Source organism: Gopherus flavomarginatus, chromosome 3, assembly GCF_025201925.1.
Source record: "Gopherus flavomarginatus isolate rGopFla2 chromosome 3, rGopFla2.mat.asm, whole genome shotgun sequence".
In the NCBI taxonomy this organism is placed as follows: Eukaryota; Metazoa; Chordata; order Testudines; family Testudinidae; genus Gopherus; species Gopherus flavomarginatus.
Genome location: NC_066619.1, coordinates 31751571 through 31764989, shown reverse-complemented (window position 1 = coordinate 31764989; position 13419 = coordinate 31751571). Strand labels below are relative to the sequence as shown.

General features: G+C 41.3%; 1 protein-coding gene across 2 annotated transcripts in view; it reads right to left on the bottom strand.

The window, feature by feature from the left end:
- The window catches only part of MRPS30 (mitochondrial ribosomal protein S30), a 203963-nt gene extending 198020 nt beyond the window's left edge, over positions 1 to 5943 (bottom strand). For both annotated transcript variants that reach the window (XM_050947061.1, XM_050947060.1), the window contains exons 1-3: positions 5385 to 5943; positions 4987 to 5132; positions 385 to 490 (exon numbers count right to left, since the gene is read on the bottom strand). In XM_050947061.1, coding sequence (XP_050803018.1) covers positions 385 to 490; positions 4987 to 5132; positions 5385 to 5931 — 799 coding nt within the window. In that variant the 5' untranslated portion in view covers positions 5932 to 5943. The remainder of the gene's footprint in view (positions 1 to 384; positions 491 to 4986; positions 5133 to 5384) is intronic.
- Between the last annotated feature and the right edge of the window lie 7476 nt (positions 5944 to 13419).

Genomic DNA, 13419 nt, shown 5'->3' with positions numbered 1-13419 from the left:
CAGCCTCTTTATTAGTAAAGCTATCTGAGCCCCCTTGTAACCAAAAGAAAAGCAAAGAACAAAATCCTTATAAGGTCCAATGACCCATTCAGAAAACATTCTGCATGCTAAATAAAATATTTTCAGATCAAGACTTCATATTTCAGAAGGAGTCATTTCAGTGTCAAATGTGTGTCACTTTATCACAATTTTAAGTGTTTTACTGACTATATACAGTCTTATTTTTTTAATTAATGTTCAGCAAAGTATAGTACCACAGTTATAACTGCCATTAGAGAGATTTTGAAACTGGCTCCTGCAATAAGTCATTTTCAAAAAAAAAAGTGTACTATTCTTTTAGTACTTCTACACAGTAACTATATTGCTATCACTAGGAAATCTTACCTATAAATATCTTATTATCGTACTGTCTTTTGAACAGTGGAAGTTTGTCTGGTTTGTGATTAATAACAGGAACTTCTCCAGGGACTGAATGATCTAATGGTACAAACTTGAAGGAACGAGAGAGAGAAAAAGAAAATCAGTTCAGCAAGTCATAGAATGTTTTTGATCTCAGTATTATTATATAGTACATTGATAATATTTTGATTCTTAAGGAAGATTTGTATGAACAGCCATCTGAACACCTAAAGAATTCTCATCAAGTTCAACATCCATTTTACGGTCTTGAACAAAACTTTGATCTTGTTTCGAGAGAGAAACCAACAAGATAGTATGTTTCTTGAAGAGAGCGTGAATCTCCTGCAGCAAAAGAAATATGTTGTGTAGAACAGTAAGGACTCAAGTGGCATGGCCTGGACAATTGTTGGTTAGCACCACTTCCCACTGGTAGAAGATGGCATTTCCCACATTTTGCATGGCAGGGGAGGGGGAGAGAGAGAACACGACCAAAAAAACACCAAAGCTTAATTAACAGCATTTTGTGGTGGACCTTTATCCTCACATTCAACACAACATGGTTAGAGTATTTTGCAATTCTGTTTTTTCTAAAGCAACTAGCCAATCATTTTGGGTGCCCAATTCAAGATGCTTTGAGTAGCCCAATTTCAAGAATGCTAAGCATGCATCCTCTGAAAGGACTCAAAAGTTGAGCACCCAAGCAAAAAAGTCAATAGTCATGTTTTAAAATCTTGGTGTAGTACGTTTTGTTTGGTAAGTTATAGAAAAGTCTAAATAAAACATGGAACTAAAACTTACAGTCATGCCACTGAATTTAGCAATGACCATATGATTGCTAGTGAGACTTCCTCCAACAGGTGGTAGCCTCAGTATACACCGATTTACTCATTCACTCTCTCACACACACACACTTACTTACTTCCTTCCCCAATACTTAAGTTTACTCTAAAATACAAACTAGATTTATTTTTTCCAAACTCAAGTTTCTGATTGAATGATTATATCTTGATTTTCCCCTACACTTTTTTTCTTTTCTTTTCGGGGGGGAGGGGGGGACGGGGAGGGGGCAGGATGAACAAGAGAATCTTTCCCTAGTAGTAAATTCTAAGAAAGTCTTATCCAACACAATGTGTTTTGTATACAGCATTGCTGAATGCCTCACAAAAGTAGAACAGAGGTTAAGCAATGTGCTATTTATTATTTTTTTTAAAAGTTCCCTAAAACGTCTCTGAAAATAGATGAAAACCCAGTATAAAGATAATCACACACATCTACAGTACTGTATGTGCTGTTATTTAATGATTAGACGTTTATTCTGTATTTAACTAGAAATTACTCTGTCTACCTGCTATTTGCAATTACCCTACCTCAAGATTTAGAAGAAGAAAGCCTTTAAAGAAAAACTTGTTAAAACCAACACAGTCAAAGAAAAAGCATTTTAAAGAATATACAAAGCTACATCACCCACCTGTAAGGGTACCAAGTTTATCACCTTTCTGACACTAAAAACTCTGATTGTCAGGTTTAGTGTCACTCAGTTTACTCCTATCTAGCAGTCTCAACCGTGGCAAAGTGCACAATCAAATTAACAGAAACATTAAAATGGTCAAAATGCAAAGCACAGCACCCTGAAGAAGCACACAGGACTAGCTGGCATGGGCACAGAAAAAAGATGTGCATGTTTCCCCTATGTTGCCCTGTACCATGGAAAGGTTAGGGGCGTACAATCGGTTTCATTTTCTTGAAGAGGCAGCTCAGGATTAAAAAGTTTGGTAAGCTATATGCTAACACCAGTGATTCTTCTATATTATGGCCTTCTATACCTATGGCCTGTTCAATGCTACAAAGTTAGGTTGACTTTTTTTGATATAGACAAGTGCAAAACTGCACATAAATTTGTCTCCTGCAGATGTAAATACCCCATTACAGTAATGCAGTGCCACTCTCCCCAAACGAAGCAGAGCCACAGTCAACCTATATCTGTAAATGCAGTTCAAGTGTAGACATTACCTATGTCAACCGGCAAACTGTCTCACAATTTGCCCTTGTTCTCACACCAGTGACTTCTCCAGTCACAATTTTGAACTCCACTGCCTGGGGTCATAGACACCAGAAGCCTGTTCCCACCCTTTAAGACCTGCAGCTTATTTTTGAAATGCCTTTTCTTGATTGCCCACTATGGTGAGAACACTTACTGGCTCACTGTTGTGAGCATCCAACCATGCTGGCTCCAAGCATACACAGATACTAGATGTACTCCTGTCTGAAGTAGGAAAAGTGTCATGGATCGCCTCAGCCTCTGGGGAGAAGAGACTGTGCAAGTCTAGCTAAGGAACAGCCGAGGAAATTTAGGGTATGTCTATAATGCCCTGTGACTTAAAAACCTGTGACTTAGCTAACCCAGGCTCGTGCTAAGGTGCTGTTTAATTGCAGTGTAGATGTTCAGGCTTGGGCTGGAGGGTCCCAGAGCACAGGCTGCAGCCTGACCCTTACCCTTAAAGTCAACACCACAATTAAACAGGCCCTTAGACTGAGTCAGCTAGCACTGGCCAGTCATGGGTTTTTAATTGAATGTAGACACAGACATCTGTGTACAGATTGCGTGGGCAAGTGGGGTGCTGAAATTGGGGCCCGACAGGTATGAGCAGCAGTAACACATGAAAGTGAAGAAATTTCAGCAGGCATATCAGAAGGTAAGGGAGGCCAACAGAATATCTGGGACCTCTCGTATACTTGTCATACTTGGCCTAGACTCCACCAGCATGCCACACATGGCTGAACACTTTGCCGGGGCCTGATGCAAAGATCTATTCAGTGCACAAAGGGAGAAAGGACTGGAGGAAAATGTAAACCTTGCAGTGATCCAGGAGCTATTTGACAATCTTCTGGAGTCAAGACACTCCCATCAGGCAAGTGCAGATGGGCCCAATTATGAAGGGGAAGAGAGCTCAGGTAAGTGTACACATGCATTATTCCTTACAAGCATTTTTTTTTTTTTTTTAATTTTTTATTGCCCAAAACCTCCTCTCCCTCTCACCCTTCTTTCCCATTTAAAAATGGCTCCCATCTCATCTGTGCAACTAGAGAACAAAGGTACTGACATCTGATTTTCCATTTTATCTGTAGTATGTATGAAAATAAAAACGAGGAGTCCTTGCGGCACCTTGGAGACTAACAAATTTATTGGGCATAAGCTTTCGTGGGCTATAACTCCATGCATCTGATGAAGTGGGTTATAGCCCACGAAAGCTTATACCCAAATAAAATTGTTAGTCTCTAAGGTGCCACAAGGACTCTTTGTTGTTTTTGCTGATACAGACTAACATGATACCATTTTGTGAATATCCACCTATCTTTGGACAATGCATAATACACTGTGTAACTCAAACAAGAACGTAAGAATGACCATACTGGGTCAGACCATTGGTCTGATAATAGCCAGTGCCAGATACCTCAAAGGGAAAGAACAGAATGGGGCAATTTATCAAATCCAGTCCCAGAGGTTATGGGGCACTCAGAGCATGAGGTTGCATCCCTGACCATTTTGGCTACAGTCATTGATGGACCTACCCTCCATGAACTTATCTAATTATTTTTTGAACCCAGTTAAACTTTTGGCCTTTATAACATTCCCTGGCAATGAATTCCACAGGTTGATTGTGCATTGTGTGGAGTAGTACTTCCTTACATTTCTTTTAAGCCTACCGCCTATTAAATTTAATTGGGTGACTCCTGGGTCTCTGTTATCTGAAGGGTAAATAACACTTCCTTATTCATTTTTTTCCACAGCATTCATGGTTTTATAGAACTCGATCATATCTCCCGTAACTATCTATTTTCTAAGCTGAATAGTCCCAGTCTTTTGAACTTCTCCTCATATGTTCCATATTCCTTCATTTTTCTTGCCCTTCTCTGTACTTTTTCCAACTCTAAATTAAACTTTTTTGAGATAGTATGCGGTTCTGCTTGTACTATATTTAAGGTGTGGACATACCATGGATTTATACATGGTATTATGGATATTTTTGGTCTTATTATCTATCCCTTTGATAACAGTTCTCAACGTTGTTAGCTTTTTTGACTGCCGCAGCACAGAGCCGATGTTTTCAGAAAAACATCCACGACCTTTTTCTTGAGTGTTAACGGTTAATTTAGACCCCATCATATTGTACATATAGTTAGGATTATGTTTTCCAATGTGAATTACTTTGCATTTATGAACACTGAATTTCATCTGCCATTTTGCTGCCTAGACACTCAGTTTTATAGTTTTAATAGTAACTAAAATCATGGAATAAATAAGATTACTATAAGTGCAATGAAACCTTTATAGAGGAAATTAAGTTTTTCTACAAAAGTTTTTCCCTGGGATATGACTGGTTGGATTTAAAACCAAACAAAAACATGCAATGATTTTTAGTCAGACTATATTTATGTTGTGAACTGTTCAGAGCAGAGACTCTCTTACTGGGTATTTCTATCCTGCCTAGCACAGTGAAGCTACTGTTACACATGCTACATACTAAATGCTACTGTAATACAGTGCCAGTTGATATTCACTTTTAGAAGTATTAAAAACATTCATACCTCTGGAAGCTGTCTTGGCACGCGGATCTGGATTTGTGGGTTGTCATCTATCTGAAATCTCACTGGATCGATTCTACCAGTTCGATAGCCTCGACAAACAACAGTCTCACCACGTTCCCAATAAAAGTTAACTTGTGGTTTTAAATCTGAAATGAAATGTGTTTTGTTTTTAGCCAGCCCATTTCACCCGTGTATTCTTGGCAAAAACATGCAAAACGACATCAGCCCTCAGCCCAAAAACAAAATGAAAAGTCAGTCAGTGATGTAATCATCACCCACAATGACCCAGGAGCATTTCACAAACTTCAGCATAATCTCTTCTTCTACTTCATGGCCTACCTTCCCACCCAGCCCTCTCTAATCCCAGTAACCCCCCTTCACGCGACCTCCCGCCCCACCTAAGCAGGAGGTTGCGAGCAGCGGGTTGCGGCTGCCCAGCGCGGCGGTGAGGGAGATGACCAGCTGGGTGAGGAAGGGGGCCGGGACGTGCTGCTGCTCTCGGTAGAGGAAGGGTCGCTCTCGCTTGCGTTGGTAGAAATGCTCCTGCAGGAGCGCGTCGCAGGCCAGAGAACGCAACTCGCTCAGACCCGGGGCCCCGGGGCCCGCCGGCTCCGCTCCCGCGGGGGGCAGCCCCGGCACGAAGACGGTCTTGGTGAAGCTCTGGTACCAGCGGTCCGCGTTCAGGGAGAAGGTCTGCGGGTAAACCACGTACTTGAGCCGCTGCAGCCGGCCGTAGAGCCGCAGCTTCTCCGCGATGGAGGGCGCCTCGTGCACCTGCTGGTAGAAATACTCCAGCCGGCGGCGCTTGGCCGACTTGCTCTTGGCCGTGTGGGAGGCGACCACGGGCGGGTAGAGCGGAGACGGAGGCTGAGGGGCCGCGGAGAGCTCGGTGTGCAGCAGCCGGCAGCCCTGCCGCACCAACCGCCACCCCTTGTGAGCCGCCATCTTGTCAGTGGGAGCGGGAGACTCGGGACGGACAGGAGATTGTACACCAGTAATTGGCTACTATTGGTCATGTGGATACTAAAATGTACCAATCCCAACGTTCCTCTGAGAAATCGGGCTCAACGTGAAAAATAGGGCGGAGCCAGTCATTCAATCAAAGCATTTCATTTGTCTGACGCTCAAGGAAACAGTCAAAGCGGGAGGGTTCCCTTTCAAGAAAACGGTGCGGAAGAAGCAAGCCCCGCCCTACCACGATGCGCATGCTTCTTGCGGACGGGCTCGCTGTGCGTTGTCGAACCCTGGACGTGAGCGCGTAGAGAAAGAGGACTACAGTTCCCAGCATGCAGAGCGAGGCTGCCGGGAGCAGGGCCGGCGAAGGTCAGCTGAGGGCGAAGCGTTTAGCTGCCGTGTGAGCAGCGGCGCTCTCCAGCTGTCCTGACTTGGACCCCCTGCTCCTCTTCCTACAAGGACCTCGCACCTCTAAAGGGCCCCTGAGCCCTCCCCCGATCCTTCTAGCACTTGTGGTTCTCATCCCTATACAGGCCCCTAAACCACGCTCCCAGATCCCCCTATAACTGGGGGCTCTCATCCCTCCACTGGCCCCTAAACCACGCTCCCAGATCCCCCTATAACTGGGGGCTCTCATCCCTCGACTGGCCCCTGAACCATGCTTCCAGATCCTGCTATCACTGGCGTTTCCCATCCCTTTATGGAACTATGAACCACACCGCCCCAATCCCGCTCATATCCCTAGACTGGACCCTGAACCATACTCCCAGATCCCACTACGACCAAGGGCTCCCAGCCCTATATGGGTCCCTGGACCACAGCCCGCTCTCACGGGGGACTCTCATTCATATATGGGCCCCTGAACCACACTCCCATATCTTGCTATCACCAGAAGATCCCATCCCTATTTGAGCCTCTGAATGCTCCCGTTCCACTATCACCACTTGATTCCATCTCTTTCATGGACTCTGAACCACATCCCAGATGCTAGTATGATCACTAGGGCTGGCCCTATAATGACCAAAAATGCAAACTAGTTATCATCACTGGTCCTTATTTGTTTGTTTCAGGAACATACTCCTCAAGTCACTATTCAGTTTACAACATTATGACAATAACACAGTATGAGAAATTCAAGGGACGTGTCTTGCATCTAATAAATTGTCATCTCTTTCCCTTATTTAAGAAGTTTATTTCTTTTACAACTAAGCATGCATCTTTCAGTCATGGCATGTCCACTGCAGTCCAGGCACTCAGACATTTGTGAGATGTCTGTAATCGCAGCTGAGGCATCCTTAAATGTGAACTCTAATCTGAAGATTAGATTATCTTGACAATATAAGGACCTTTGCCAGTTAAATAGATTATCCTCCATAATTTTAATGATTTACCATACGCATCTCTAGAGAGTATGTTGTGTAGGCAAAATATCAGTTCTGAAAGTATCCCCAAGCTACAAAATTGTTTTAGGAGGGTTCCAAGGATGCTAAATCAAAATCTCCCAAGTCACGTAGTATGTCATAATGTTACAAATATATGGTATATTTCAAAAATGCATCTGAATAAGCAAAGAACTAATAGGGGGCTGGGTTGTTCTCTCCTGTGCAAACAATCATGGGGAGGGGTTGAGTGCTGCCGTGTATTCACATCACACACTATTGTAATAATCTCTGCACAAAATATGTCTTGTGAGAAATCATCTGAAAACTAATATCTCACTAATCAATAATACCATAGTGAAATGTGTGTAGCAACATTATATATAAAGTTATGAACATCAGCTGAAATCAGACAATGGAAATTGGACAACGGACAAGCTGTTGCCTCTAGCCAAGTGTCATCAAAATTGATTGGCAATTACCCATCAAGTGGCCATTCTTTGGCAACAGAAGAGGGCAGGAACAGATCAAGCTGCACTTAACCAACAACATGGAACCTCTTTCCCCAGGAGACTCCTTGTCTCCGTCCTCACAAAAGGAAGGAACTTTACCCCAGGGTAACCCTCAGGAAAATGTATTTCAAAAGAATGACTGAACTATAAAAGTGAGGGGCAAAAACATCTCAGGTATTCTCTCTCTCTTTTTCTCCCTCTCTCATGCTCTCTTTCATCTAAGCAGACAAAAGAACCAGCCTTTTGACTTTGGGAGGAGTTCTGGCCTGAAAATTTGGTCAGCCTTGTTGCTGGCAACATGTGGTAAGTAATATTCCTTGAAGCCAATCTAGTTTGTTAAGGTTTACGTTACTAGAAAGTGTTTTATCTTTATTTTCTTTAGTAACCATTTCTGACTTGATGCCTTTACCTGTATTCACATAAAATCTGTCTATTGATACTTAAATAAAATTTGTGTTATTCTTCAAATCAAAACTAATCCAGTGTTGTGTTTAAACTGAACTGTTTGGGCAACTCCAGTTAAACTGGAACTTTTGGATATGGTCCTATAATATCTGAACTGTCCAGGAGAGAACTGGACAGTGAAGAACATACTTTTTGGGGAAATTGGGACTGAGAGTGTGTTGGGGTCACTCAGCAATTAGTAGCCAAAGGTGATGGAAGCCACTGTGTGACTGGAGTGTTGCTGGCAGGCTGTGGCTATACACAGACACTTGGGGTCTGCTCTGTATGCTGTTTGTGAGGGGCTCAGGTTGAGAGCTACAGTAGCAAAGCATTGGGAGGCACCCAGGTTTGCAAGACAGGTGGTGACAACCCCTCATTGGTTTGGATAGCACCCTGGAATAAAATATCACTTTGTTGGGGACATGGCTTTTGTCTCTCCTTTGAAGGAGCTTTGGGCTATCATCAGCTCCCACAGGTTCACCAGGATCTACAGGAGAACAAACAAACACTGTGTTGTTGCTTGGTTGTTCTGTATCCTCCCTCCTGCTACTTGGCAGCACAACTCCAATGGCTCTCTAGTATTAGATACCCTTGATTATGATTGCTCTGTGGATTACCCTTATCATTCATGGAAGGGGCTCTTGCAACACATAATACAGCTCCGTGGAGTCACAAACAGTCCCCTTGGACATTCCAGTCTATCCTGCCACCCATGCAAGTTGGAACTAGTGATACACCAAACATGACAAAATATTAAGGTTCTCCCAGTCCCAAGAGACCAGACATTTACCCCAGGTCAATTTGTACCTTAGATCTCTCACCAACGCTAACACTTATACCCAGTTCTGTAATAAAGTAACTAGAGACATTAACTAGGAAAAAGTAATGAGAGTTATTACAAGGTTAAGCAGGCAAACATATATTCACAAATGAGTTACAGTCCATGATTTTAAAATGTGACAGGTGTCAGCTAGGCTAACCCAAGCTGACTGTGAGAGTCCAAACAGCAAAAAGATGAAAAAAAGTTTTGTCATCTATTTTTATTTCCTTCTTCCAGGATTCAAGCGGATAGGACAAGCCCTTTTACACATAGCCTTTTCATAGATGTGAAGGGGTAATTAGCAAAGTCTTTGTACTATGATGTACTACAATGGGCAATTTAGTTTTGAGAGCCTTTTTGGTGATCAGGAGATGATCCCTCCTCACAGGTTTACAGTGTCAGAACATGGGATAAACAAATGAGATAAATGCATGCAGCAACTTACATGCATTTCATAAAGAATTGTAGAAGTACTAACTGGTATGTAACCTATAATTTAAATCAGCTTCCGTACCAGATGACTGGAGGATAGTTAATGTGTTGCCAATTTTTAAAATAGGCTCCAGAAGTGATCCTGGCAATTACAGGCTAGTAAATCTAAATTCAGTACCGGGCAAACTGGTTGAAACTATAGTAAAGAACAGAATTGTCAGATACATAGATGAACATGGATTTGTTAGGGAAGAATCAATATGGTTTTGTAAAGGGAAATCACACCTCACCAATCTACTAGAATTCTTTGAGGGGGTCAACAACCATGTGAACAAGGGCAATCCAGTGGACATAGTATACTTAGATTTACTTAGATTTCTTTGACAAGTTGCCTCATCAAAGCCTCTTAAGCAAAGTAAGCTATCATGGGATAAGAGGGAAGGTCCTCTCATGAGTTGGTAACTGGTTAAAAAGATAAGAAACAAAGGGTAGGAATAAATGGTCAGTTTTCAGAATGTAGAGAGGTAAATAATGGTGTCCCCTGGGATCTGTATTGGCACCAGTACTATTCAACATATTCATAAATGATCTGGGAAAAGGGGTAAACAGTAAGATGGCCAAATTTGCAGATGATACAATACTACCAAAGATAGTTAAGTCCAAAGCAGACAGCAGTTCTCTGAAAATATCCACTCAATGTGCAGCGGCAGTCAAAAAAGCAAACAGAATGTTGGGAATCATTAAGAAAGGGATAGATAAGACAGAAAATATCATACTACCTCTATATAAATCTATGATACACCCACATCTTGAATACTGCATGCAGATGTGGTTGTCCCATCTCAAAAAAAGATATATTGGAATTGGAAAAAATGATTAAGGATATGGAACAACTTCCCTATGAGGAGAGATTAATAAGACTGGGACATTTCAGCCTGGAAAAAAGATGACTAAGTGGGGGATTTGATAGAGGTCTATAAAATCATGTCTGGTGTGGAGAAAGTATAAGGAAGTGTTATTTACTCCTTCTCATAACATGAGAACTAGAGTTTACCAAATGTAATTTATAGGCAGCAGGTTTAAAACAAGGATGTATATCTTCACACAACTCACAGTCAACATGTGGAACTCTTTTCCTGAGGATGTTGTGAAGGCCAAGACTATAACAAGGTTCAAAATAGAACCAGATAGATCCATCAATGGTTATTAGCCAGGATGGGCAGGGATGCAAAACCATGCTCTGAAGTGTCTCTAGTCTCTGTTTGGCAGAAGCTGGCAGTGGGCAACACAGGATGGATCACTTGATGATTACCTGTTCTGTTCATTCCCTCTGAAGCACCTGGCATTGGCCACTGTTGGGGCACAGGCTACTGAGCTAGATGGACTTTTGGTCTGACCCAGTATGGCTGTTCTTATGTTCTTAAAGTCTAAGCACATTGTTATAAGTTCAATACTCATCTTAACCATACTAACACAAACGTGAAACAGACTGGCACCTGGTTTGCCAGCATCGCAGATTCAGAAAGACAGCATTGGAATACAAAATATTGGGCATGATCCTTCAAGCCCTCCCTGCACAGAATTCCTATAGAAGTCAATGGCTTGCAGGATCAGACCCTTTATATAGAATTTGTTAGATGTCTTCTAGATTTAAAAGACTCAAACTCGTATAATAAGATCTATACTGGATCTGTAAGAGAAAAATAATTTGTCATAATCGGACAATACTTGTATGTGTATTATTGATTTGGGGATGAATGGGGCATAAGGGTCAACCTAATTTAATATACATATGCATCTGTAAATGTTGAGGAGGAGATCTTTCTAGCAGACAGTTGTACTCTGGGTTCTTCATCGTAACAGAAAAAACTTTAAGGGCAATTGTTGCTGCCAAAAGATTGATTGCTATAACATGGAAAAAGAACACAACACCAAACTATCCATTGAAGTAACAGCCTGTCAGAAACTGCAAAATCTGAGAGGGCTGCATTAACAAGGGGAAATCAGCTACAACAATATGATTCATTATGACAGCTGTTTATGAAACTATACACAAGCTAAAAATAACATGCTGACACTTCAAGTTGTACAGTTTATTATTTTTTCAACTGTCTAATGTAATCTTCAAGATAGTTTAAAGCTATGTTTCTCCAACACAGACAAAGTGTAGTGTTCACTATTTTTAAACTAAAAATAGCCACACACATTTAATATATGAATTCCATATCATTTTAGGCTTTCACCTCCGTTTTTTAATTGGCCCCAGAAATTCAGTATTTCAGAGAGAAAAATCTCAAACAGTTCAGTTACACATCTGTAGGCTGATCCAGCTGGAATATTTACAATTAACAAAGTAAATGTCAATAAACATTGATTTCACTGTATACACACAAACTGATGAAAAATATTTCCATCAATAATAAATGAAATTTATGGATAGGTCAAGTAAGAAGAATGCTTGAGAACTTAGTTCCATGTGGGGATATATACTTTGTATATATTGACATGTGATGTTGACAATTTGCAATTTAACTATTATAAAGCTTTAATTTTTTGAATCTCAGCATCCACTGTTATTAAGTAATTATGGTCTGATCCCCTCAATTTCACACAACTGTGAACATTTAAATTGATAAAGCTTAAAATAAAAACATATTATCCATCAAAATGATAAAAAAATAAAAATCAAATTCTGAGAAGCCCATTTATAATGTGAGAATTGCACCCCATTGACAAAGGTGAGAGCAGCTGCAAATATAACCAGAATATTAGGTAAACTGCATATTCCCAGTCTTTCACTTCCTTCACAGAACTTCAGCCTAGCTTCTTGCTGAATCAAAGATTGCACTGCACTGTTTTTTCATGAGTTTTCAGAAAGCATTACACAGATTAAAACCCAGGATATGAGGATGAGATTTTTAAAGCATTTAGAGTGTAGAAACATATTTCCATTTCAATAGCAATTAAAATACTTGTAATAATTAAAAGAAAAGCCATAAGTAATAAAATACCAATATATCCTCTCTGTGCAAATTTCATGTTAAGTTTGTTTTTTTTCCTGAGCATGCATACGTATTTGTGGGATTAAAAATATGATTTTAACTGGGATTAAAAATATGATTTTAACAACACTTCATGTAAGGTCTTTAAGGTTGGGACCATGTTTTTGTTACATGTGTGTACAATACTTTGCATAATGGAGCCTTGATCTCCAAGTTGGGCGTTTCAGTGATACCACAATAAAATAAATATTAATTAATAGTTTATGATCTCCGCTTCAACCATATACAGATTCTTCCTGCACTGATCTTTTTCAAAGAAGATTTCCAATTTATCATGTGGTCAAAATGTACTGTGTGTCTTCAGTTTGCTAAGCAGAACTGGAATTAAAACCACAGTGTTTCTCACAGGGGCGGCTCTAGGGATTTTGGCGCCCCAAGCATGGCAGGCAGGCTGCCTCCGGTGGTTTGCCTGCGGAGGGTCCCTGCCTGTGGGAGGTCCACCGAAGCTGCGGGACCAGCGGACCCTCCGCAAGCAAGTCACCAAAGGCAGCCTGCCTGCCGCCCTCACAACGCCTGCAGAGCGCCCCCTGCAGCTTGCTGCCCCAAGCACGTGCTTGGCGTGCTATGGCCTGGAGGCGCCCCTGGTTTCTCAGGATGTACTCAAATGCTTCTTCTTTGGCAGAAGAAAGAGAAGTCTGGTCTTTGGAGTCTTTACGGCCATCAATAGTCACTCGGATAATACCCAACTGGTGTCCCTTATTACAGTCTGGTCAGATCTGATTACAACTCAGTGGGACTATTAGCGTATAAAGGATTCAATCCATCTAGTGTGCTGGAACATATATTTATAAACACATACTAATTTGCAACTTACTTTAGCAGTACACAAA